Below are 26,361 nucleotides of genomic sequence, written 5' to 3' on the forward strand. Positions count from 1 at the left end.
GCCTTCAGATATGAGAGCAAGGACAAAATTGACACCTGTTCTATGCTAGCTTCTCTGCATAAATATCAATGGCCTGACTGCTATTGTAACCTCTGGTTTTGCTTTGAGAGAGAGAAAGAAAACATTTATTCGGACCATCGAGGTGGTTGCTCTTGAGGTCCAGTGGGTGGTGTGCTCATTCCAGGACTCCGCTGGCCATGGCTGCTCGACGTACTTGCTGGACGAGAGCTTCTTGGCCCGCCAGGGTATCGCCGATCAGCAGTACCTCCCACTGCTCAAATGACATGCTAGGCGTCTTTGTAAGTGTTGAGGTTTGCCCCCGCACCCCCACAAGATGTGAAAGAGTGTAGGGCCTGCGTCGCCGCACCAGGGGCAGATGCCGCGATATGTATGTTGGATTATTTTACTGTATCTGTGTAGCTTTAGAAATGTGTTGGTCTGAATAAGTCGCAAAGCTACTGCCTCTTCAGTGCTGAGCTGTCTGTGAGGGGGAGGATAAATCCTGCGGTTGAGTCGCTGGATCTCGAATCGGTCGCAGTAATTGGACGGCACGGGCATGAAGGTAAAGGGTGGAGATTAATGAGACAATTGGTCTTGCCCCGTTCGGTTGATTAGCGCTCGAGCTAGGGCGTTTGCCCTTTCATCCCCCCCCCCCCCAGACCCGCGTGGCCTGGCGTCCACGTGATTTGATGGGATTCTTGCAGCCTCGGGCCTAGAATCGGAGCCGCCAGCAGCGGTGTTCGTTTGTTGGTAAAGTTACGGCAGGCCTGTTGCGAGTCGGTAATGACATAAACTTCCCTGCCTACCCTGTCTTCCTGCTTTATTACCGGCACCGCGGCTATGGTCTCAGCCGCAACTGGTGTCTCTGCCCTGACGGAGGCCGCGAGGGTCAAGGAGTTGTCTCTCCCGTTCACGGCGGCTACCGAAAAGCCGAACGTCATAACGATTTTCATAATGGCTTTCAATATCCTTTAGAAGAGTTAACTGCTGGGCTAGTTGGTGATCTTGCATACTGAAAAGATTATGCGCCAAAAAACAGCACACACAAGAAAGACGACGACACCACAAGCACCCGTGGTGTCGTTGTCTTTCTTCTGTGTGTTGTTTTTTGGCGCAAAATCTTTTCAATATGCTTTCAATATCAAGCAAGTACAGAGTTTCAGATGTAGTGGCACTCTGCGTACACTCGGGGAGGAGTGCATAAGGGAACTGTAATGCATAGAAGCACCGGTAGCAGAACTTCTTGACGGGTGGGCATCTTGCTACAAGGAAGGGAAGGGGTACATATTTTATAATTTTTTACAGCGAAGCTGTGTACCTCTACTGTCCATGGAAATGTTCGTGTCATTATTGGCGTGGTAAGCAAAAAAAATACCAATACATGGGCCGATCCCGGAGATAGTGCAATGCCGGGCCAACTCACGGCGGAGGTGAAGCAGGCATTAAACACTCCTCACACATGGGCTGATCCCGGAGATAGTGCAATGCCGGGCCGACCCGCGGCGGAGGTAAAGCAGGCGTTCAGCACTCCCTACGCGTGAGCCGATCCCAAAGATAGTGCTATGCTGGGCTGACCCATGGCGAAGGTGCAGTTCGCCATTAAGGGGCCCACATACACAGCTTCGCTTGTCATCCTTCACAAAGTGGAAGGGCACCGAGTTTTTTTATATATGACCATTCCGCTATTTTAAATGGCAGGCGGAGAACTTTCTTTAAGGTTCTGAGGTACGCTACCGCTCAAGACGGTAGAGCAGCGGGCCGCTCCGACGTCGGGACGGGTGGGCCAAGCCTCACCGCCGTGTCGTGGGCCCTCTGGACGGCCATGAGTTGATGTAGAAAGTCTGAGCATGGAGCTTCATTCCTCTTCGGTCGCGCGTTAAGGACCCTGTAATGAGGGGTACTGCCAGAACATGTGTTCTAACGTACAAGCAGCACCACGGTCTGGGCATGCTGGATCAAGGCCTTCGATGAAATGGCTGTGGGAGTAAAGATTAGGGTATGACCTGGTGTGAAGCCTGCGGAGGGCAGATGCCTGTGCTCTAGAGAGCTTCTCATGAGGAAGGGGGAAGACCTTCCTGCGCAACTGATAATGTTTGATAATCTCATTAAAAGTGAGCTGAACGTCCCTAAAGACCGTCGTATGAACGTCCCTGCACCACCATCGTATGGCGCTCGCCTGCTCGAACTCGCGTAAGGAGCATTTATGAATTAGCGGCACACGAGAAGGTAAGAAGACGTGGCTTAGAGTAGCTTACCTATGGACAGGTAGTGATAGCAGAGAAAAAAATAAAGAATTGATTGATCTCATTAGAAGCGGTATTAATGAGTTCAAGAAATGGGGCCAGGTGATATTAGTGGAAGATATAAATGCGCACACGGAGGATATAGACGCGTATGCGGATTACAACTGCTTTCTATAGCTTTGGATCTGTGCGATGAACAGAACCTTATTGTAGTTAACAGAGAGAATAAGTGTCATAGACAGTTAACGTGGCAATGCAGAAATATGCAGTCATGTATCGATTACGCCTTAGTCAGAAATGGTCTATGAACGACTAGGCCAGATGATAGAGGAACATGGAAAAGATAGCCTGCGTAGTGATCATAAATGTTTAACTTTAAAATTTGGGATATATGCGAACCACAAACCAATAGCATCAGAATTTCTAAAAGTTACTACAAAGCAAATAACAAACATCGCAAAAGCAAAGAAGTAAATGGAGGTGTTTCCTATAGCAGTCTGGTATAATGGGAGGAACTGGTAGATGGTAGATGCAACAAGGCAGACATGGCAAGAAAACTGTTGAATTGGTCGAACAAGGACATAACGCAAGCTATAGGAGAGCGCAAGGCGTCTAGGGATCAACGATAAGCCAAAAAGTTGGGATGACACGAAGAAGAGGTGCCCCTTATATGGAGCAAACACCCAGAAAAGAAAAGGGGGACGAGTGAGCTCGTGTAAGAGAAAATTAAATGCACAAATGAACGATGGTTGCATAACATTCGCAAAAGGGACAAAAGGGCACGAAAAACATTCTGGAGTCATGTACGAACACTAGGAGCTCCAACTAAAGAGACACAAACGGCTATAAGAGATGGAGATAGTAATATTTTCGAAGACGATGCGCTGCGGTACATCACTTATCTTATTAGAGATAACTTAGGCACAGAAGAAAGCGTAGCAACAACAGAGAAACTTGAGAGATCAAGATTTAGCATAGAAACCTTTTACTGGAAAAAAAAAGAAATGAAAATGTCCCTATTAACAAGGCCACAGGACCCGACGAAATCATAATACAGCTTACCAAAACTTCGCTCCAAAGAGCAAGACACTACTGACTAATGTCATTGAGGAGGTGATTAATACGAAGAAAATTCTGGTTGGATTTAGAGCAACATGAACCTCATTTATAAAGGCAAAGGAGACAAGTGTAGGACGAACTCGTACAGGCCAGTTATGGTAGTGTCGGTGACATATAAAATGCCAATGCCAGCCAGAAAATTTGGACTCTCAAAGTGGGTGGAGAAAAATGATGTACCGGGGGAACCAAGGATAGGTTCAGACCAGGCAGACGCTTAGAAGATATGTTTGCATTTCAATACCTCAGAATAGACCCTTATGGATAGCATTTCTAGATATTAAGGGAGCCTACGACAATGTAGACAGGGAATTGTTATGAGATATTCTGAAGCACGAATGCATAGATGGGGATTTCGTGGTGCTGCTGAGGGAGATATATCAACACAACTGAGTACACATTGTATGAGAAAGCCGAAAATGTAATGAAGTGGTGAAAATTCATCAAGGACTGAAGCAAGGATACCTCTGTTTCCATTCTTTGCGCTTGATGTTAAGGGCATAAAAAGACTGGAAAACATTGAATTAGGGTTTGATTTATCATACATGCGTAATTGACAAATGGCAGAACAGAAGGTCCCCTTACTGATGTACACAGACGACATAGTGCTACTAGCGGATAATGCAAGAGATTGACAGATACTTGCGAATATGTATGGAAACAAAAGCGTGGACAGAGAATGAAGGAAGATGTCAAGAAAGTTGACAAGCAGGCACAGGGTAAATGAAAGTGTAAATAGACAACCAGGAGCCAGAAACAAAGTGAGAGAAGCAGAGACTGTGAATTGGATGCAAAGAATGGATACAAAAAGGACGATGGAGATTTACAAGAATGAGAAGAAATAAACTACAAGGAAAAATCTGTGAGGTAACACGAAGGGAAGTGGTCTGCTATTTTAGGCTTGAGGTGGTTGCCTAAGGACAAAAACATACCGAAGCGAAAATTCGCAACAAGATAGGGCATCTGTGTGCTGCAGAAAAATCCACAGACTACTCAGCACATTCTAATGACATGTGAAGGGATTCACCCCAAGGGATTCACCTAGTGCGACCCGTAGGTTACCTACACCTTCCAGAAGCGCTTGGATTTAATGTGGATGGAAGCACAAACTGGTCAGCTGTTGAGACAAGCGAGACTCACTTGGAGTATTGGTGGAAAAAAGTAGGGAAGAGATTGATACGACCGGATCCGTTACAGGCATAAGTAGCGGTACAAGCTAGTTTGGGAAGTTTTGAGCAATAGAAAAAAAAATTTCGCCCGAAAGGCCAAGCATTAATCATCATAGCGAATCAGTAGACAGCTATACGAAGTAAGGATAGTAGATTTATTGGCCATATAAATTTGTAAACATTTGCTTACTAACTAAATTAACAAGCATGGTATCACATGCGCACAAGCAAACATGAACACATCTCACTCGGTGACCGCAGAACCACGCTGTCAAAACGCTGGAGCAAGGAATCGCGGCAGCAGCAGCGAGCGCATGGATTTCGTGCTGCCTCTCGCTTGAACGTGAAATAAGGGGCGTGAACACAGCGCACACGAAGCTGTCAGCCCTCATCAAACCTCGACTCCAGCCCCATCGCAGACCGCTTTCACGATAGGGCCCGCGTGGCCATGCGATACGCAGAAACCACCGAAGTAGAACGCCGCCCTCCTCCCCTCGCTGCCTTGCGAGGGGAGGGGAAGAGTTAGAGCGCTGCTCTTAGGTGCCCGTCCTTGCGTTGAGCGTCGGCGTGCCTTGACGTCCCTCGACGTAACCGAGCGCACCCCAAGCGCAGCAGCGAATGAAAGAAAGGCTATAGACGATTTTACATTCGATTCATGGGCGCCGCCACCTTGGGCTGTTACACAAACAGTTTCCAAGTTTTATGAGAAGTGGAGTCACTTAACATGGTTGGGGAACACCGTGCGCATTTATACAATTATTTTCGTGTTTGCGAATTGGCTGTAGTAACGCGCAGACTTCGTTAAAGATCAAAAGCAGCAGCGTTAACAGCCCAAGATAGAGGCATCTAAATGCTTTCGTAAAATATATAGCGAAGAGAGGGCGAGCAGGAAAGCATTGGCTTTCGACATGTGCCTCGAGCGCACTGTCCCGCGGCAATTTTGCGTGCATTTGCGGGCTTCTCTCACGCTCGGAAAAACATTTAATGTAGCACGTACTGAGAAGCTGAAAGCTGTATCGGGAGTTCGTGTCCCTCAACAATTTTCTCATTGACACTTATCATCTACCTTGAAAATTTGATTAGTTAAGACTATATAGTTATCTAATTAGGCGGAATGAGAGAAAGATTGAGTATCTCCAAGCGACGGCAAACATTGCCTTTCTTCTGTCCAGCTACGTGGCATTGGCATATTTTTAATGTTTGGCTGAAGTGACACGGGACACCCTTTATAGTGGCGTCATGTGTTCATTTTGCCTTTTTCTGCTTGCGGGCCGCATGCAAGAACCGAAGAGGCAAACAATGGCTTGGTTTGTTAATGCCTAAAACTAGGGGCTTCTGTTGGAAACATTGATAGTTGCGGAATCATTTGTGTACATAAAACAGGGGAAATATGCTGAATAGATCTGCCGGTCAGCAGTGCTCATGGGTGTGGGTAACTATATACTGCATGCACTAAGGTGGTTTTGAGACAACACTGTTGAACAATGGCCGTTAGATGGCATTAACTATAGATGTAAAAAAAAGGTAAGATTGGTTTATTGGACACAAGTAGGTAAGTTTTACTAAACAAGGACCTTAAGAAAATGAAAGTGCATGGACGTCTGAAAACACTGGGACTGTGATTATGCCACTACGGAATTGCGCTTTTAAAGTAGCGAATGCGGATATGCACCAGCCATTCGTCGCTTTGGTGGCATGGACCAGCCAGCGGTAGTGCAACGTGTGGTTATCATTTTGCAACCTAGGTGCGCAGCTGAATCTCGAAGGAAGTGCTTAATACGAATAAATTTGTTTGCAGACGCTTGAACTTCCACAGAACAGTGCTGTTCAGTCTACGAAATTGCACTACACACAGTGGAAAGGACGAGAAACGCGCAGGTAAATTAACAAAACCTATAGTCCGTGCGTACATTAATAGCACAAGATACTGCACGAAATTCTAGCCACCTGCGCTATTGCGAAAGCACCACAGAAAGTCCTGGCAGATCGTAGGAGATGGCCTGCGTAAAATATAAGTTTTCTGAGAAATCGCCCTTATATATATACAAAAAAACAATATATGCTGCCAAACTGCAGTTGGCCAGTTAGTCCACAAGTGAGCATCAAGGTGAAAACCATTTCACTAAAGTAGTCTTGCGTCCACATATTAGAAATAACACTGTATATACGCTAAAAACGTTCTCGCACAAGAAGTAAAACAACGTGAACGTTGTTACCGCGGGTTCTTCTTGAAGTAGAAGCATTTCTTCTTGGGGTTCATGGGTGAATTCACAGGGCAGTTAAAGGCTTTCGAGAAAGATACGGAATTTCGCACTACTTTGTTGCAGTCCGGAGCTTGTGGATTTCTTTGACCAGAGCTGTCACATGACAGGTAGCAGAGGGTCATATAAAACACCTTCTCTTCCGAAAGGTCTTCGCGAAGGAAGGTAATCTGGCCCCCATCTCGTTCGTGCGCCTTTCTCATTGCAATGACAGATACTGCAAATGCAGGTAGTTCTGGGAAGGGGCTCGATGCTCCTTTACCTGCAAGGCAACTTTCCTTCTTTTGAAGTTCCTTGAGCGTGTAGTTGGTGACTAGGCTGTTGTTGACCGCAAATCCATTGGTCGTCCAGCGCAGGCCTTTTTGGTCCATCGCTCGGATCAGCTGGTTCGCCATAATAAAAAGCAAACCACCATGCAGCATAGCCCGAGTGCCGTTCCGGTAGTACGCGGGTGCTTCCATTGCGGACATTGCAAGTTCCAACGTGTTCAAGACGTAGTTGTAGCTAGCGTATCCTGGGAGATTGTTCCAGCGCAGCCTCATGGCTTCCTCGTACTCTTGAGTTACGTTCATACTGAACGCTGCTACACTATTATTTATCCAGAACTCGGCGAGAGAGCCTGCCTTTTCTGCGAAATTGGCGTAGATATTCTCAAGGGTGCTGCTCTTCAGCAAAGCGCCGGGAGGCCAGAACGCCTTCTTCACACCTTGCAACTTTTTTATAATTTGCTCCTTGCTCTTCGAGTCGGCCCAGATAGAAACGTTGATCCTGTCAACGGCTGCCGAGATGAGGCCATTGAAGCCGTCTTCGATGATCTTTCGATCCGGTGCTGCGACACGTGAAACGAGGCTGAGCGCGAGAACGAGTGCCCTGAAAGGCTCTTCCACGATTCGAGCGCAGAAGTCGCGTAGGTGCGCCTTGGCTTCCTTCTCGTCGCCATATTTGCCGACGAGTAGGCGGTAATCGGCCACAGGAGCGTAGTACTGCACAAATAACCACGCCAAGTGCCTATTAAGCTCTATCTCAGTGTAATTAGAGAGCAGCTTGGCTACTACCTTAAGCAACTTAATGTCTCTGACAACAATCTCATCGTCGGCATTCAGCGTCGGTTCTAGAGTGAGAGTAGCTTGAAAACTTTGAAGCCAGACTTCAGTCGACACGTTCGGGACAGCTTCTGGGAGTTGGCGGAACGATAATACCGTTGGCTCTGGGTCCTTAGAAGAGAGCAGAGAGCCCAAATTCTGCAGCACATCCATCTCCATGCGTCGGACTTCGTCAACTGCAGTTTTGTTGAGTGCAGGTCGCGTAGCTTCGTCTGGGTACAAGTGATCGAGGTATTGCTTCCAGTACTCAATGTAGTTGAAAGTTGCTTTGGCGTCCTGATGCTGCTCCAGCATGGCGGGGATGTACATTCCTAGCCTAACCAGGACGCGCCGTCTTGCGGCGGTGGAGCCCAAAGAGTTATTCTGTAACACACTCACCGCTATCCAGAGTGGCGAGCGCCACCTGTAACCGAAGTTCACAATTACAGCCAACGAGGAGACTAGTGTGGTGGGCGGTCCGGGCCAGTCTAGTCCACTGCGTCTCAAATGTTCGAGGAACTTCTTGTGTTGTGGCGCTCCCTGCGAATAGTTCAAGCACGTGTCGTACATGGCCAAGGCCTTCCGTCCGACTGGAAACTTGCTAGCGCCGCTGCGGAGTATTTCACCAAAATGCTCGTACCACATGTACTGCATGCCTTGGCTGACAGAATTGACCAGCGTTTTGCCGAGGGACAAATTACGCGCCGCTGAGCACACGTAGGCCGCAAAGTCCTCGCAAGGATCGAGGTTCGTGTCGAGGTTTTCGGTGAGTAGAGCCGCGTGCTTGCGGCAGTCGTCAGTCTGGCATAACAAAATGGTGCTCCGTTTGTGCTGCTTGAAGAGCACCATGTACAAAACGGCAGACGTGACGAGCACGATGGCTACGGAGCAGGCCAGAAGGATTGCAATCTTGACGCCCAAGGTGTGCTGTTTCGGCGGTGGCGCCACCTTCGTTGCTTCAGAAGTTTTCGGCTGCAGTAAACACAAATAGGAAGTTACGGGTGGAGGAATGACATTTGCGAATTCGCATGATGTGTCGTTCTAAATACCCGACTACGCTCATAAATAATAGGCCTCGTTTAAATGGGTGGCGTAATACGGGTGTTTTTTGATAGAGGCCCTTTACAACAGTTCCATGCAATGCGGTAAATGTTAGCCACCGACTCTGTTGCTAAATTTTCAAGTTTGTTAGCAGCGGCGTTTGGAACCGCAACATATAAATAAGAAAGCTGAGTCGTTTGCCCCCTTCGATGCTTAAATATATACAAGTATATGTCCACAATATACACAATGCACACAATATATACACAATACGCTGTATATGCTTAGCACATTTGTAATGTATCGGCTCGTGGACCAGCCTTTGTCACAGACAAATTTTGGTCCACCAGCCGACACGCTAGCCATATATTGTGCGAAAGCAACGTACGTCGTACTTTGTTCGCTGACGTTGAACCTTCGGGGCCTGCGTGATTCTTACGGTGCTCTCTCTCTCTCTCTCTCTCTCTCTCTCTATATATATATATATATAGATATATATATTTGAATCAGAATAAGGGGAAACGAGGGTCCCCATTTTCCTTAGTCACAACCGTTAGAAGTCCACAGACAATGAAACCAAGCAAAGCATAAGGTAAATGATATGTTTTTTTTTAAATTAAAATGTAAAAATGTTGAAGTAAAGAGAAATAACAGTGGACGAAAAACGACTTCCCGCTGGTACGATTCAAATCCACGCATTCGCATACGCGTGCGATGCTCTTACCAATTGAGTTACCATGGCACCGTATTCCCATCCACTTTCTTGAGTATTTATCTGTGTACTGCATCTATCGCTCGTAGTGTTAGGCAGTGCTACCGCTGTTATACAGTAGACTGCGGTTAAGATGATATCGAGGGTACCGTGAAAATCTGTTCGGCTTGTATCCGAAATTTTTCCGGCAGGAAGGATGCAAAAGATTTGAAACGTATTTTCCACGCGCACCTAATATCCACGACACAAAAATATAAATTAAACAGCATTAGAACCAAAGCGCAGTTGTAAAACGAAGCATTTATTTTACGTCTACGATGCAAAGCATTGCTTTACTCTCTGTACAAACAATGAGTAATCTTTTAGTATAACTTGAAGCAGCGCGAAGGCACAGACACAGGAACAAGATTTCTTGTTTCTGTCCTCGTGCCCTCCCGCTACTTCGATTCACATTCAAGATGAACCAACTCGTCCAAATCATGTTGCTATTACAAAGTCATTTTCGTTTTCTGCCACCGTGCAGGCCAGTGTGTTGTCAGAAAATCTGACAATTCATCTTCTTTTTATGGGGTTTTACGCGCCAAAACCATTTTCTGATTATGAGGCACGTCGTAGTGGAGGACTCCGGAAATTTCGACCACTTGGGGTTCTTTAACGTGCACCTAAATCTATATATAAGTACACAGGTGTTTTCGCATTTCGGCCCCATCGAAATGCGGCCGCCGTGGCCGGTATTCGATCCTGCGACCTCGTGCTCAGCAGCCCGACACCATAGCCACTGAGCAACCACGGCGGGTCCCGACAATCCATCTAGCTTACAAAAACAAAACTTATTAATCGTCCCCATGTTATTGAAAAACAAATGCTCCGAAGGACCTCTTTCCTTGCTCTTTCCTGCCGAGATGGGTCACTGTAGGTGCGGGATTGGGTACGTATACCACTATTCGAAGAAACACTTTGATGCCAAGTTGGAGCAGGTGGTATCTGTCACTCGGTCTGTGCAGGTCTTCAATTAAACTATTTGACACCGAGTTGGTTAGCTAGACATGTGCCACCGGGGGAATGTGCCGCTTTACAACGACGAAAATCACCCCTTAAGTTTTTCCGATGCCGAGCTCAATCGAACCCGCGTCACAGGGGTTCCTCAAGGACGGCGACCCGACGCATGAGGAGGCTGCGCGCCACAAATGCACTGGATATGCGTAGTTCTTCAACGAACGCCTCTCACACCAACGCTTTACGTAGTTGCGCCATGAATGCGCTGGACATGTGCCGCACGATCAGTGGCACGCACTCGGTGATCCGAGCTGGTGAGAGGTTCACTGAAGAGTGGCACATATACCCAGTGCATTAATGGCGTAGGTCGCTAAAGCGGTGGCGTGAAAGGCGTTCATTGAAAAACGGCACATATCCAGATCACCTGGGGCTGGAGCCTGCTGATGCGTCGGGTTGATGTCCTTGAGGAACCCCTGTGACGTGGACTTGTTTCCATATAGCTTCGGATAAATTTGAGGGAGACATTTTTCGTCGTTGTAGAGCGGCACAATCTCAGTAGCACATGCCTAGTTACACTCAAGTTGGCGTAAAAGACGTTCATTAAAGAGCGGCACACAACTACCGGCACATACCCAGTGACCCAAGTTGGCATCGAAGAGGTGCATTAGAGATCAGCACTGACCGATTGACACATACCCAGTACTCAAAGTGTTTGTTTGAACAGCAGTACCTACCCAGTACCACGTCTACCTTGACCCATGTAGGCGTGAAAGAGGTTCGTTGAAGAGCGTACGCTCGCAATGGCAAATACTTAGTGAGCCAAGTTGGTTCAACGGTTGGTTTCGAACCCTGTTACTTCCGCACAGCAGCCCTATGCTGTACCCATTTGGTCACTGACTACCCTGTGAACTAGGTAGGCACGCAGAATGAGTCAGATGCAAACGTACAAACATAGATAGCCCCCGAAAAGTGCGTGAAGTATGCAAAGAATGCTAATGCATCAAAAATTGATCCAACAACCCATGCAGCCGACGTAGAGCGCCGAAGCACAGTTCAGGAAGGCAGGCAGCTCGATCCGTTAAATTGCGGAGGAATAACTTACGCAGATTCCACTTACTGTAGGAATAGCTGTTATTAGAAACATTTTGAAGGAAGCTGGCTATATATACAACATCTTTTGGAGTTCTGCAAAGCATTTTCAGGTGGGCCTACGTATTTGTGCTAGGAGAACAGTTGTGCGTGTGTCGCTGTAGTGTGCGTAACGACAGCAGCGACATGACCACGACGAAGATGGAATATCACATGATAGCAACGTGAGTCGCGCAACGACGAATTTACATGCCCTTTGCGGCATTCTATGTAAATGAACAGGCGTAAGATAATACGCGGATTGTGGCGTCATCTGCGACTAAGCGATATACAAGTGGGCGTAGTCATGCTAATGTTGCGGAATTTACGTTAAGACTGCAATGAAATTTGTACTCTTGCGAAGAAACGTTAGAACCTGTTTGAGCTGAGCCGGTAAAGAAGGCAGTACAATGTCGCACAGCTTGCGCGTAGCGTTAGCTAGTACAGGGAAAGGACTGGATTATGTGGCTGTGCAGCCTAATGTCAAAGCGCTAGGTGCGACGAGGGACCAGTGCAAGTAAATGGAACACGACGCCCGCGCCAAATGTCTCAAAGAGCTTGTTGGCTTTTGCACGTGAGAACTACGCTGCGATCGTGGCCTTACAATAAGAGAGCATCAAGCTGTGCTGGGTTACAAAGGTTCGTTAGCGCCATCGATCATGCATCACTTTTTATTGAGGAGGCCCAAAACGAGGCTGGACAGGAACTGTATACTTGCCTACTATAGGCAAAGAGTGCTTCGCAATAGAAGAGGCAACTAGGCCCAATGACTCGCAAACCACAGCTCTTAGTCCAAGCAAGACAGATGTTCATAGGAATTTTTGGAGATTTGAAGTGTCCAACAGCGACCAAATAAAGGTCTCAGGCTGGAGCCAACGTATCAGCAAGAAACCTGTCTCCAAACAACTTCTCTTTGTCGCCCCCCAACGTTGTGACAAGTCCTCTTGTCGAAACACTGGCTACAACCACGGTAGTCATCCTATGTTTGACGAACGTTAATAGAGGGTTTTAGAATAGGGCCCCCAAACGTTTTGGGGCCCCAAAGAAATAGCGTCGAAGCCACTGCGCATGCGCAAGACGCAAACTGCCTTTGGGTTTTGCGTTGGGAACGCTATTTCACCGATTTAGCGGGAGCCCAAATAGCGGCCCCAAAAGTTTTGCGTCGGCAAACATGGCGGCGCCCATCGAAGCGACGGCTCTAACCTAGCCCCAAACTGGGTTCGATTCGCGGTAACGCGCGAAGTTCGCAAGCTAGGAGAAGTGACTGCGGTTATCGCTTTCTCTCAACTAGCGTGTGTTATGAACATTAGAGACTTTTAGCGTGTCCGGTATTCGGGCAAGCGCGGGCGGTTTTCCGGTTTAGCGGGGGCGTCAAGGTGAGCGGGCAGATTGGTGGCGCCAGCTGGTGGCGCAAAGCTCAACCACACAAACACAGAGCTAATTACTATATTCTGCTTAGCTGCTGGCGTAAATTTTCGACAGTGGCGTAATCGTGTTCACAATTACGCCGCTGCCAAAAATTTGCACGGGTGGCGAAGCAGGATATTGAGTTACTGCAGTTTTAGCTATGCGTTTGTCTGGTTGAGCTCTACAACACCAGGCGGCTTCACCGCTCACGTTTACGCCCCGACCATCCGGTAATCCGCCCAAACCGCTCCCGTTTACCGGAATAGCGTACAAGCTAAAAGTCTCTATTGACTCATTAGACGCCGCTGATTTTGAACTCGATTGTGGATTTTATGGCTCGTAGGCCTAACACGGCTAAGCTTGGCTGGTGAAGGCTAGTAAAGTTGGTTTGCTCAATACTAAGCGCAGCTAATTGTTTGCTGCTTACAGAATAACCCCTAAATTGTAATTAAATGCGAATACGCGAAAGTCAAAATTATTATTCCTATCATAAAATGGTATATTTTATTTAATTATTGCTAATAGCTTTTCTTCGACGCCGTAGTGGCGCTGTCAGCGCAAGACGCTATCCGCAAACGTAAAACCCTATTCTAAAGCTCTTCACTCCTGCGTGCCCCAACGCTAACACCCGCAAAGCTCTTTGGGGCCCCAACTATTCTAAAACTCTCTATTAACGCCTGCTTCGTGGCATGGGAAACAGTGCTGTCGGTCGGTCTTTTTGTAAGTTATTGTGCACGTCGCTATTAACCGAGTGTGCATGGGCCTAAATGTTCAGAGGAAGGAGCAAGTCGAGACTGAGAATGTTTTCACCTGCGACGTGGTTGTAGTGGGAGATCTCTTTGGAATAGAAGGCCGCGCCGGCGTTGGTGACGTCGCTACTGCCTGCGCCGGTGCGTTGACCACTTTGTTTGCGGACGGGGGCGCGGGAGGCGGCAATGCGGCTTTCCCTCTGTACTTTCCCTGGTCTTGAAGTGTGGCGGAACGGACTTTGTCTCCCGGCAGACTCTTGCCCTGGTTGCGCGTACCCTGAGTAGCCATGAGGGTCTTGGTGGTCTTGTCGGCACCTGCCTTGCCATGTTGACGAGCTGGCTTGTCACCCTTGCCGTCCGTGCCAACCGGTTTCGGCGTCGTCTCCTGTGCGTCGTGCCATCGGGATTTTGGTTACAGGGCAAAGTGAAAGCACGGAACAGGCGAGGCAGATCACGGCATGGCCCTATAGTGCATATGCGCATTGCAGATAATCTGAGGACACCTAAGCACTTCTTACAAGTTGTGAATGCAAAAACATTGATGTCCTATTGAACGCCTTTGAGTGGTCCTTCGAGTTATGTACCTCCTCGTGGGCAAGCAAACGCGCCGAGATGCTTGGCGCGTTTCGATTTGGGCTTACGCAGTGAGAACGCAGTTACAGCTTGCGTGGACACATAGAGGGATACAGCTATTGTGAAGAGGAAGAGGCACTATCTTTTCCAACCATTTACGGAGCACGACTCGGAGCCTTGGGGAAGGGTAGGGCGGATATCACGACAGAACAGAGAGAATGTCGAGGCGTTCACAGCCGCGCATGGCTATTGCTGAGAGGAAAGGGCTCCGTGACCCCCTCGCCCTAACGCGCGAGTAACGCAGGCTTCCTAGAGCGAGAGCGAGGGTGACTTGGCTATGCCCTCTCCCCTCACGCACTACCATGGCAGCAGCTGTCCCCTTTCACCCGCTCTACTCCGAGGAGGCCCCAGCCAGCAAGCGCAAGCCAGAGTCACGAGAGCGCGAGGCGGGCTCTTGACGTGGCGTCGCAGCCAGTGTAAATTTAGGTGCCGTTTCGCTGCGACAGACGCCACCTGCTTTTTCGCTGAATCGATCATTTTTGACGCTTTCGGATAAATAAATCATTTCTGCTTGCGATCCTATTGACGGGAATTTGTGGCCGGAGACTGCGGTCATTGGCGGGATAAACAGGCGCGACAGTACACAGCCTGGCGGCCGTCCTGGCTTCACTGTCCTTATCGTGACCTGTCCTGGCATAAACCCGCAGACCCTATACGCAGGGCTGGGCCGATAGACGGCGACTGGGGTCATGGTGAAGCGCCTTTAGGATGAAAGGACACCGTAGAGTTAATCTCACGGTACCCGGTACTCACGAGTAGTCATCCCGCTAAACCTTTTCTGAGAGCCGATGTCAGCCAATCATGATGCTGTCCATACATATCAGCGAAGGTGGCCGGTCAGTGGCTAACAACAATTACTAAAATTAATGGCTCGCGATTTTGGACCCGCGGTTTATACTTGGCGCTAGATTGAGGAGCGTGCGCCTTCAGTGAGCGACAGAAAACGGAACGTACAATTAAAAACGCTAATTATGAAATTCCCATGCTTACTCATCGCATAGCGCAAAGCGTACTGCAGTAAGGACGTGTGGCCGTGAGGCTAAGAGCACGTTCCACGTATCAGCGAGTACGCAGTTTTGCTCAAGCTTCTGGCGGTTCCAGAAGAGCGCGGAGCTTCACGTTGCCGTTTGCGAGAGTTCCTCGCACGCTCTGCACAGCCGCGGCTAACCCTTCGGGAAAAATTAGTTAAATATCATAGCAACCACACTGACAAAAATTATTTTGGTCCGCAACATAAGTTGCAATCTCGAGAAGGTTGGGCAGAAGGTGCTGCAACACCTGACGAAGGCACAGCGTGCCTTCTGTAATTCAAGCACATGCAGTTGCTGTTTAAGATTTCCAAAACGACATTCGTGATAATTTTTACATGCACTAAATGAGATTCGAACATGTTCTCGTCATGTCACAGTGCAATAATCAGAAACAAGCACAAAAATAAAATGTACGAAGTTGTAATGTATATCTCAAGTATGCAATTCCTTGCACAGTGTGCATAGACGCGGAAACAATAATGTAGAAAAATACTAATGAGAAGAGCCGCCGCTTCGCCCACGCAGTGGACAAATTTCATAAGTCGGGAGCTCACACGAAATTCTTACAATGTTTTTCAAACGTTTTGGAAGAGTGTTGCTAACAAATTTGTGGCATATTTCAGAGCTGCGCGTAATACATCGATATTCTTGTCCTCTTTAGATGCCACAAAAGGTGCAGTTAACAGAATTTTGATGTCGTTTCTTATTGCTGAGTTATGAAACTAAACAAGATTCTTCAGCTTTGTTGTTGTGCAATTATGCAAAGAATTTACGTGTAAATATTAAGGAGCTAAACAAAAATGTACCGTTAGTACACTTTTAACTGTTTCTTTTAAATACGTGCAATAAACGTAATAAAATTTGGCACAGCGGATGCGATATTTCTTGAGAAGGTGCACGCTTGAGCTTCAAAATCGCAGTATCCCTGCATGCGCGGCGATTTAGCGTGGAACGAGTAAAAGAAGGTGCTTTGCAAGGTGACGATATCGACGATTCGGTGCTACACTAATCGAGCTTCAGCCATTCTAGCATATTGCCTAAGTCGTAGCTAGCTTATATACAGGGCAGACACTCTTGAACTCATTTAGGTACGTTTTGTCCGTGACTGGCTAGAGGCAAAGACAGTTCTTGCTTAAAAATAAAATGCATAAGTATGCGTCCGCATGGTGAAGGAACAGTGCAGATGTAGGATGACCTGAAATAAAAAAAAAATGTGTTTTACATGCCAGAGCCAGGATCTGATTATGAGGCACGCCGTAGTGGGGGGCACTCCGGAAATTCGTACCACCTGGGGCACACGGGTGTTGTCGCATTTCGCCCACATCGAAATGCGGCCACCGTGGCCGGGATTTGATCCCGCGACCTCGTTGTTGGCAGTCCAACGCCATAGCCACTAAGCAAGCACTACGAGTTCATCTGAAGTAGGACATAGCGCTGGCTACTGTAGGGGACAATCTATTGCGGTGGCATGTACCAGTCAACGGTAATACGGTATATGCGCTGCTGGCCTCATATTTGAACGTGATCTGAGATAGCGTCTGGTGTTTCTACAGTCTAGACCTCAGTGCTCACGTTGCCCGCCTGCAGGATTATAATAACTATTATTTATAAGGATTAAGAAATAATAATTACTATTTCATGATTCCCCTTGCCGTTCACCAGTGCAGTGCAGCCAATCACATTTTCCGTTTAACCTTCCTGCCTTTTCAACCTCAGTTGGTTGTATATATCTCCCCCCGCCCCCCACCCATTGTATATCTATCAGCAATCGATATTACGTGGACACTGCCAAGTAAGTGTCATATCTGCTACAGGCGCATAAAATATGTGCTTCCCATAATGATAATAAGGTGTAGAAGAGACAGAGAATTTATTTTCGGTCTCTCGGCCAGAAAACAAAGCAAATTTATTTTGACGGTTAAAATAAACAGATATAAAGAGCCAGCTGCAAGAACCGGTTATTCTGGTGTAAAAAAAATTACGACAGAACTCGCCTCTGGATAACTGTCCATGGTAATTAGAATTCGAGCAATGCTGCGACACACCATGTTTCTGAAGTCACATTTGTTTAACATGTTTGTAGGAGCCATTATGAAGCCTCCGTTGCTTCAGTTATATGCGGCATACTTGGGTATTGTTCCCCTTTGCTATGGCACTCGCTTGCCAAGGTAGCCCATGAACATGGTGGCATGACATCTGTGCGGCTCCGACACATTGACGACGATGGAATCGCAAAGATGACGTTTATGGAATGACAAGGTATGACGACGACGGCACGATGACACTGAGATGACGATTCCCCCAGATGATGACGCTGGTACAAGGACGACAGCGTGACGGCAATGGGATGACGTCACTGCAATGATGACGATGACAAAAGGACAGCGTGACCACTATGGCATGACGAGAGTCGGATGTAGAAGTTAGAGTGAGGGCGATGGGACGACCGCGACGACGTCAGGACACCGGTTTGACAACATGACAAGTGGGTCACGGAGCCCTTTCCTCTGAGCAATAGCCATGCGGCAGTTGAAAACTGCAATAATTCTGACCCTCTCATGCGCACCAAAATATGACACGAGAGCATGACAGCGACTGCTAATGTGAATTTCACGCAGTTTTCGGGTCTTCCACTGCAGCTGTCAGCATGTTTACTTGTCACAAAGAGTCACAAAAAATACACGCAAAGTGCCTGGAGTGGCCATCCACGCGGCAATTTTGCGTGCATTTGGGGGCTTCTCTCACGTTCAGAAAAATTCCTTTGCGTAGCACGTATTGAGCAACAGAAAGCTGTATCGGGAATTTTACATGTCGCTCTACATTTTTCTCATTGACACTTCTAATGTAATTGTTATATTTGAGAAATTGATTAATTGAGACTATCTAATTAGGCGGAATGAAAAGAAAATAGTTTGAGTATCTCAGAGCGACGGCGAACAACCTTACGTTGGTTCTGTCCAGCTACGTGGCATTCGCATATATTAAAGCTCTGGCTAAAGTTAGCTGGGACACCATGTATATTAAGTACTGGCCCTTTACTATCGGAGCGCAAACATTCGGGCTGAAACTTTATATTATTTTTTTTTCTTTCTTATCAAACCAGAACTGACACAGCACATTCTCTTGCACTGACAGCACAGCGTATCAGTGCTGTCTCTTTATGCCCCAGAAAATCAGTTGCGTCGAGGCCGGCACACAAGTGGCATGCTTGAATGCCAACGATTCTTGTATAAAAAACAAATGTGTTGTTAGAACGCTCCTTGGGGTGCGAATAAAATTATTATTATTATTATAATTATTGTTATTATTATTGATCGTAAGCGTCCGCGCAGTGATCATCTTCATCGATCACTATCTCAAAGTCAGACTCTCCTCTTAAAGAAAAAAAAACTAGATATGCGTCTGTCAAGAGTATTTAGTCGGCGGAGAACAAACTTCATTCCCAGCATTCTGATGTGCATAGTTATCGACTAAAACGTCATGCCACATTGGCATATCCAGAGACTGCCACGCACGCACTTAGGATACAGAGACTCGAGGTTCCTCTTCGGAAAACTACAATTCCGCTATATTGCCAATTTTTTTTTTTAAGTGGTGGCAAGGCCATAGCAGCTGCAGCCTTGTGAGCCAATCAGAAGTGCACAATGGCGAGCTCCATAATATGGCGGACTTTGAAAGACAGTGTTCAGAATACCACTGGATTTACAACTAGAACAGAGGAGGCTGAGTATCCAAATGTAACATGGCATCAAAGATCCAAGACACGATTCCCGCGCCACGCACGATGTCTCGCTTTGACAGTGACCGCCGCCCCGATCTGACAGCTGTATACAATCGGCGTTGAATTTACGACCGGTGATGCGTACCGCAGCGGGGCTAATGGTGGCACTTCCGATCGGAGAAGTCGCGCTGTGAGGCGACGTGGTCGACGAGGACTTTGCGACGCCCTCCGGAGTCTGTTGTTTTTCAGGTGTGCGCTGCTTGCCTTGAGATCCTTGAACTGACTTGCCCGGCTGCTTTGACATGGCCACCTGGAACACAAGCGAGCTGTCGAATGCTTCGCGAGCTTTTTCTTTCCCGTCTTTTCGTGCAGAATTACCTGCCTGTTTTTATTCTAGCTTCAAAATATTTGGCACTTAAGGCTTATGGCGACTGCAGCCTGACACTTCCTGTTAATAAATAAATGGAAAGTCCCAGTTTCGCCCAAAAAGCGAAGCATCAATTGCGGTTGCAAATTAGTGGACAGCTATACCAAGTAAGGATAGCAGATTTATCGGCCGTATAAACTTGGAAACGTTCGCTTACTAAGTGAATTAACAAGGATGCTGTGAGCGCGCACAAGCAAACATGAAGACATCGCACTCAATGAGCGCGAACACTCGCTATCAAAACGGTGGTGTGAGCACGCGCGGCAGCAGCAGCGAGCGAAGTGACCTTCGTGCGGTCTATCGCTTCAGCGCAAGTGCGGCGAGAAAACAGCGCGCACAAAGGTATGAGCCGTCTGCAAAGCCCTTTCAATATACGGGCGCGCGTGCGATTGCGCGCGGCCATGCAAAGTACGCACTTGTTGGCGGCGTCGAAGATGTCTCCCTCCAGTACGCGCTGCCTCCCACGAGACGTTCATTTGCGGGATCGTGAGCCGATTGTAAGCAGACTGGAGTAAGAGCGGGCGCGAGAGAGAAAATCGGGGGGCTTTTGCTCCTTGAACAAAGACAGTTTTTTTTCATGGGCGCCACCATATTGCTACGCAGTGGCGCCATCTATGGGCAGTCGGCATGCTGGCTTGGGCGAGCGCTCCGTCTTGTATGTCAGGTGTGCGCTCGGCGGTAGTTTCTGGCGTTTGTTTTCACGCTCGTGCGGTCGATTTAGTATCGCGTGTCGTCTTCTATAGAAGACGCCACGTCCGCTTTTCCCCTTATATGGGGAAAACGGTTCTGTGAGACGTACGGAAGTGGGAGTCGGCATGGCCGGGGTTTCTGCTGGAGTTGAGGCGTACGGAACACGCAGCGTGGCGTGTGCGCGCGTGTTTGAGCATACGTTCGGCCTCGCAGATCAATTGCGTATTTATGAAAAGTCCATTGACTAATGTGGCCTTATTGCACTATTCCACTTTAGTTGTAAGCTGCTGTTTAGGAGCAACGAAACATGCGCGACGAGCCTAACAAAGTGGGTACCATTATGCTACGGAAGAAGTTGTGCTCTTATACTTTGACAAGGGTTCAAACTGTTAGCTGCAGATTAAGCCTGTTTCACATGCAAGCGATTGAGCGAATGGAGCGAACGGCGGCGCGGCGCTGCGAAGCTTTTCGCGAGGTTTCGTTTCACATGCACTGCCGCCGCGCGTTTTCCGCCGCTGCGAACATAAATGTTGCTGGCAAAAAAAAAAAAAAAAAGAACACAGGACTTTCAGCCAGTTTCGGTAGTTTGCAACTGCCAACACAAGCACTAATTTGTCCCTGCATTTCAAATTTTATTTTATAGATACATATCCCGCGTTTTAAGCATCTAAATCATGCCTAATTGTTATCTTTTGTATTGTTGTTTTTTGTAAAAATATGCACGTACGCGGCGCACAAACTCGCGAGCGGCTCGGCACTGTGCCATAATGGACGCTAGCGTCTCGACGGAGATTGATTTATGTGCGCCGCATGATGATTCTTACACGCATCTTTTACTTGTATTTAGCTAAAGCTTCCGCTTAATTAACTAAAGGCATGCCAGCTTTCTTTTTTCTCACAGCTGCATAATTAAAACAATACCTGTACAACTCGACTGCGCAGAGCAACTGCACGCAATAAAGAAAGAATCCAAGGAGCGTTTGATGTGTGGGTAAACCGGGACAATAAATACGTACAAACAAACGCGCTCTCGCAGGAGCGCCACGAAGAGCGCTTCTGTGCGAATCACGGCAAGCGCACGAAGTCTACGCGGCGACAAAGATAGAGTTTCCGACAAGCTTCAGCGTTTCGCTAGAGAGGCGAGAAAAATTACTTTTAGTACAAGCATCGTCATGCCGTTCAAGAGTCTGCAGCAGTAAAAAAAAACAAAAAAAAAGGACTGAAAATCTCGCAGATCAGTACAACTGGCGTTTTTCCTTACCGGTGTCATAGTGTCCCTGACTTATTCCCACAAACACTCCCTTACTGCGAAAGTTGTCATTCACATTCCACAGCCGTGGCCGTTTCGAAACCTCACTGATTAGCAATTCGTCGAAAAGCTATCTTGGCATGCTGCCCGTTCCACGTGTAGCAAGTAAATAAACATAGTTCTGTGCGCAGGCTTTCCCGCACTAATCCTCCACTGGTCACGTGGCGAGGCGGGCCGTCATTGGTTCGGAAGCGGTGCTGCCGCCGCGATGAAATTCCAACTTGCCCGAACCTCGCCGCTAGTGCCGCCCCTAGGTCCCCTAGGGGAACCTCAGAAGAGCATTGCCGTCGATAACAGAAAAAGGAGGAAAGCAAGAAAGAGAGCTCGCCATGCAATAGGCTACATAAACATGCAGGGCGGCAGAAGAAAGGAAAAGTGGGCAGAGATTGAGGAGCAGTTAAATAGAGAACAAATAGGGATGTATGCGGTTACAGAAACGCACCTTAGAGACTCGGAAGAGCCGCCAGTTATTGAGAATTATGTTTGGGAAGGGTGCAACAGAACTAAGTCGGAAAGAAAAAGAGGGGAAGTCGGAATTCTCATCCACCAGGAAGCCAAATGGAAACGAGTAAATTCAAAATGTCAGGAGCATGTTTGGTTCTCAGGTACAATGATTGGGAAAAAACCTGGCTGGGCATTACGTATTTGTGGACCGGAAATAATTGCACAGAGAAGAATAAAGTGTTAGTGGAATGCATAAGCGCTGATATTAAGGGTTTCGGGAATGGTATTAAAATTGTCCTATTAGGTGACATGAATGCCCACATACAGGATTTAGATGGCTATACCGACAACAACGGGAAGTCAATGCTAGACCTTTGTGAGCAACATAACCTCGTTATCGTGAACACAGGGCCTAAGTGTAATGGACAGATCACGTGGGAGGTGGGAAACCGGCAATCGACTATTGATTACTGTCTGATGACAGAATGAATTCATGATAAGTTGAGAGAAATGGTCATCGATGAGGAAGGGTTTAGCAGCATAGGGAGTGACCATAAACGCATCATCTTGAAAATGGGATATGTAGTTGGGAAGAGAGCAAGGAACGCAAAATGGCCAGTCCAAATTTGAGCGCCCAAAAAATAGCAAATATACTCACTAGAGTCGAGGAAGAACTTGGCAAATGGCCAAGTAAAGAGTGGGAATATGGTGAGCTTCTAAGTGTAATAACCACAGAAATACGGAAAGAGAAACAACATGTTCGTTGGAAAGGAAGAAAGAAACCGAAAAGCTGGTGGAACAGGGAGATACGAAAAGCGATCGCCGAATGACAGAATGCATCTCGAGAGCACAGGCACGCAAAGAAGGCGCAGTTGCCGCAGGATGAAGTAACCAGTAAATGGGAAATATACCGGGAGAAAAAGTCTATGGTGCAAATACTGGTGCAAGAAAAATTAAAAGGTGAAAGTGAACGTTGGTTGACAGAAATACGTGAGAAAAAGAAGGCCGCACCTAGAATATTTCGGAACCACATAAAACTATTAGGCAGGAAGTCAACGACAATACAACAACTTATCCTAGACGAAGATGAAAACAGACTGGAAGGAGAAGCGGCAATAAATTACATCCGAAAAATAACAGCCGAATCTTTCCAAGCCAATGACGAGGTTGTATTTGAAGAAAAAAAGAGTATGAAAGATACCCAAGTGGAAAAGGAGCTGGCGCTGACAAATTTCAACTGGAAGAAAGCGGAAGAGAAAATTCCTAAGCGCACAGCCACGGGGCTAGACGAGGTTCCCGTTAGGCGGATTAATGAACTAGGACCAAAAAGTAAGGAAGCTCTGGTGAAAGCAGTGGAAAAACTTTAGAAGATAGACGAATACCAGACAGTTGGCGACAAAGTAGAATGAATGTAATTTATAAAGGTAAGGGGGAGAATTAAAGATAGAATTCACTCATATAGACCGTTGAACATTACATCGGCAATATACAGGGTAGCAATGCAGGCAATCAAATTAAAGCTTCAAGCATGGGCAGAGAATAATGGCATTTTGGGAGAACTTCAGAATGGCTTCAGAATAGGTAGGCGTTTACATGATAACTTATTTGTTCTTACTCAGTGTATTGAAATATCAAAAGTAGAAAGCAGACCGTTATATGTGGTCTTTTTAGACATTACAGGAGCCTATGGCAACCTAGACCGCAACACTTTGTGGGATATTCTGGAAGGGGAAGGCTTAGGTGACGATTGTCTACAGCTTTTTAGAGAGATTTACCTAGAAAATACAGCTTGCGTTGAATGGGAAGGGATGAGGAGCGAGGAGAAAGTTCATATCAACAAGGGACTGAGGCAGGGGTGCCCTTTATCTCCGCTGCTGTTTGTGATGTACATGGTGAGGATGGAGAGGGCGTTAGAAGGAAGAAATATTGGGTTTAATCTCTCATACAAACAGGCGGGTACAGTAATAGAGCAGCAGCTCCCAGGTTTATGTTATGCGGACGACATTGTGTTGCTGGCTAACAAGCAAAGTGATTCGCAGCGTCTGGCTAATATCTGTGGGCAGGAAGGCAACAATTTAGGTTTTAAACTTAGTGTTAGAAAATCAGGTGTTATGGTATGCAATGAAAACAGTGAAGACAGTAGAGATGCAGGGCCAGGAAATACCTCGGGTAACATACTATAAATACCTTGGTATACGGATAAACGAAGGCAGTAGATATATGGAAACACAGGAAAAAAACAATAACAGTGAAGGGGAAGAGAAATTCAGCCATAATGAAGCACAGAGCGCTATGGGGATACAATAGGTACGAGGTCATCCGAGGTATGTGGAAAGGTGTAATAGTTCCAGGACTTACTTTTGGAAATGCGGTTCTTTGCTTTAAATCAGGGGTACAATCAGGACTCGACGGGAACCAAAGGTCAATGGGTCGCCTCGCAGTGGGCGCTCACGGGAAGACTACAAATGAAGCTGTGCAGGGTGATATGGGCTGGACTAGTTTTGAAGTGAGGGAAGCTCGCAGTAAAATAGAGTATGAAGAACGGCTGAGGAATATATGGAAGAAAGTAAATGGGCTGGGAGGGTGTTCATGTATCTGTACAGGAAAAACATTGATTCACAGTGGAGGAAAATAACTAAGCACCTTACCAGCAAGGATGCGGCCTGTAGGGTGGGCAACACAGCAACAAAGAAGGTAAAGCGGAAAGTCAGAGAGGCTGAAATAATCTCATGGGTGGCGGCAATCGAAAAGAAACCTGCCATGAGTAACTACTTATAAGAGGAAAAAACGAAATCAGGAAAGAAACAATTTATGATAACTCAAAGGGAAGCTCATTACTTTTCGAAGCGAGATCGGGATGCCTCAGAACACGCACCTATAAAGCGAGATATAAGACAGAAGAAGAAGCATGTACTTGCTGCGGTAAAGCTATAGGGAGACTATGGAGCATGTTTTATTAGAATGTGAAGACGTCTACCAGCGGTCGATTTAGGCACCACTGGCCTCCTTGAAGCTCTTGGGTTCAGCGAGAGCAGTGTAAAAGTAAACATGTCCGCAGTAGGCATTAGGAAGAGGCGATTGGAGGATTGGTGCAAGAAAAGTAGGTAAACGACAAAAAACGGAGACGTACAAGAGCACAGTTCGCTATAGGGGATCAGAAAATTTGGTTGTGGGATTTCATAGTGTTTTCTTTTTCTGTTTTTATTGTTTAACCTAGGTAGGACATTAGGCAGTAAAATAGCAAGAGCTTGGTGGCGCAACCCAACGCCCCGTTCCAAAGGGGACGCTCATAACATCCATCCATCCATCCATCCATCCACAGGTTTCTGCGTCGCGGCGGCAGGAATCGCAAGCATTTTCGCTTGCATGTGAAGCAGGCTTTACACTGCGTGGCTATACTTGGTTCAGTGGACGAGATTTCAGCCCACGAATAAATGTTTTGGTTAGTAATAACAACATACCTTACAGTGTGAATTATGCTTGTCCAGCAAAGCGACCGTTTAAGAACTGCGCGAGCGTCTTAAGCAGTGGTAGATGCTGGATTACAGATATCTTTGTGCTATGTGGAGCATGGCCCGAGCATGCGGCCTCAACGTTTATAGGTATATACATGTCGTGTGGCTTGACTATGCGAGGTCGTATTGCGGCGTTAGACCGTTTTCTCTTTCTCTAGCTCTCTCTCCTTTCGATTGTGTTCGTCCCGTTCTCTACGACGCACTCACCTGTATTACGGAAATTTTATCCACAAAAATAGCGGTCGCCTTCTTTTTATGCTATCCCTCTCGGATATTACGGCTTTACAGGGCAGAAAAGGCAACGCCGAAGCAAATAGCTTACATATGTGTCATGCATAATTTACCAACCGCAGTGACCGCCGTGTTGAGCCGAGCTATCGGCCTTATCCAGGAGGCTAGCGTAGACATAAAGTGATTTCGAGTCTACTGGACTTGAAATGCGTGAGAACAATGCCGGTGTATCACAAATATTTGATAGCGCCTGCCGCTTAGATGTTTCGTGGTTGCTTAGGTTGGCCGTATACACGTGCGTGCGCTCTTATGTTTTAATCCCTACGCCAAACGATCAGATAGTGAACAGATTTACCACTTCATACCGGCAACACAGAGACGCCGGTGTTCTTTTTTGAATTAAAACGGATATACCCAAAATGGTTCACAACACATACACTGCGGCTGATGATGCGC

The 26,361-nt window shown here is 47.0% G+C and overlaps 1 protein-coding gene across 1 annotated transcript; it reads right to left on the reverse strand.

The window, feature by feature from the left end:
* Positions 1–6,740: 6,740 nt before the first annotated feature.
* On the reverse strand, positions 6,741–19,593 carry LOC126534693 (endothelin-converting enzyme 1-like). Its single transcript, XM_050181948.2, has 3 exons — positions 19,435–19,593; positions 13,966–14,289; positions 6,741–8,843 (listed from the first exon to the last, which is right to left on the reverse strand). The coding sequence occupies exons 1-3, from the start codon at positions 19,591–19,593 to the stop codon at positions 6,741–6,743; spliced, it is 2,586 nt and encodes an 861-aa protein (XP_050037905.2).
* Between the last annotated feature and the right edge of the window lie 6,768 nt (positions 19,594–26,361).

Source organism: Dermacentor andersoni, chromosome 7 (genome assembly GCF_023375885.2).
Source record: "Dermacentor andersoni chromosome 7, qqDerAnde1_hic_scaffold, whole genome shotgun sequence".
Lineage (NCBI taxonomy): Eukaryota > Metazoa > Arthropoda > Arachnida > Ixodida > Ixodidae > Dermacentor > Dermacentor andersoni.

Coding starts and splice junctions, on each gene's coding strand:
- LOC126534693 (XM_050181948.2), bottom strand. CDS start 19,593: ATGTCAAAGCAGCCGGGCAAGTCAGTTCAAGGATCTCAAGGCAAGCAG. Junction 14,290..19,434: donor CCACCATTAGCCCCGCTGCG/GTACGCATCACC, acceptor CACGACGCACAG/GAGACGACGCCGAAACCGGT. Junction 8,844..13,965: donor CCACTACAACCACGTCGCAG/GTGAAAACATTC, acceptor TGTTTACTGCAG/CCGAAAACTTCTGAAGCAAC.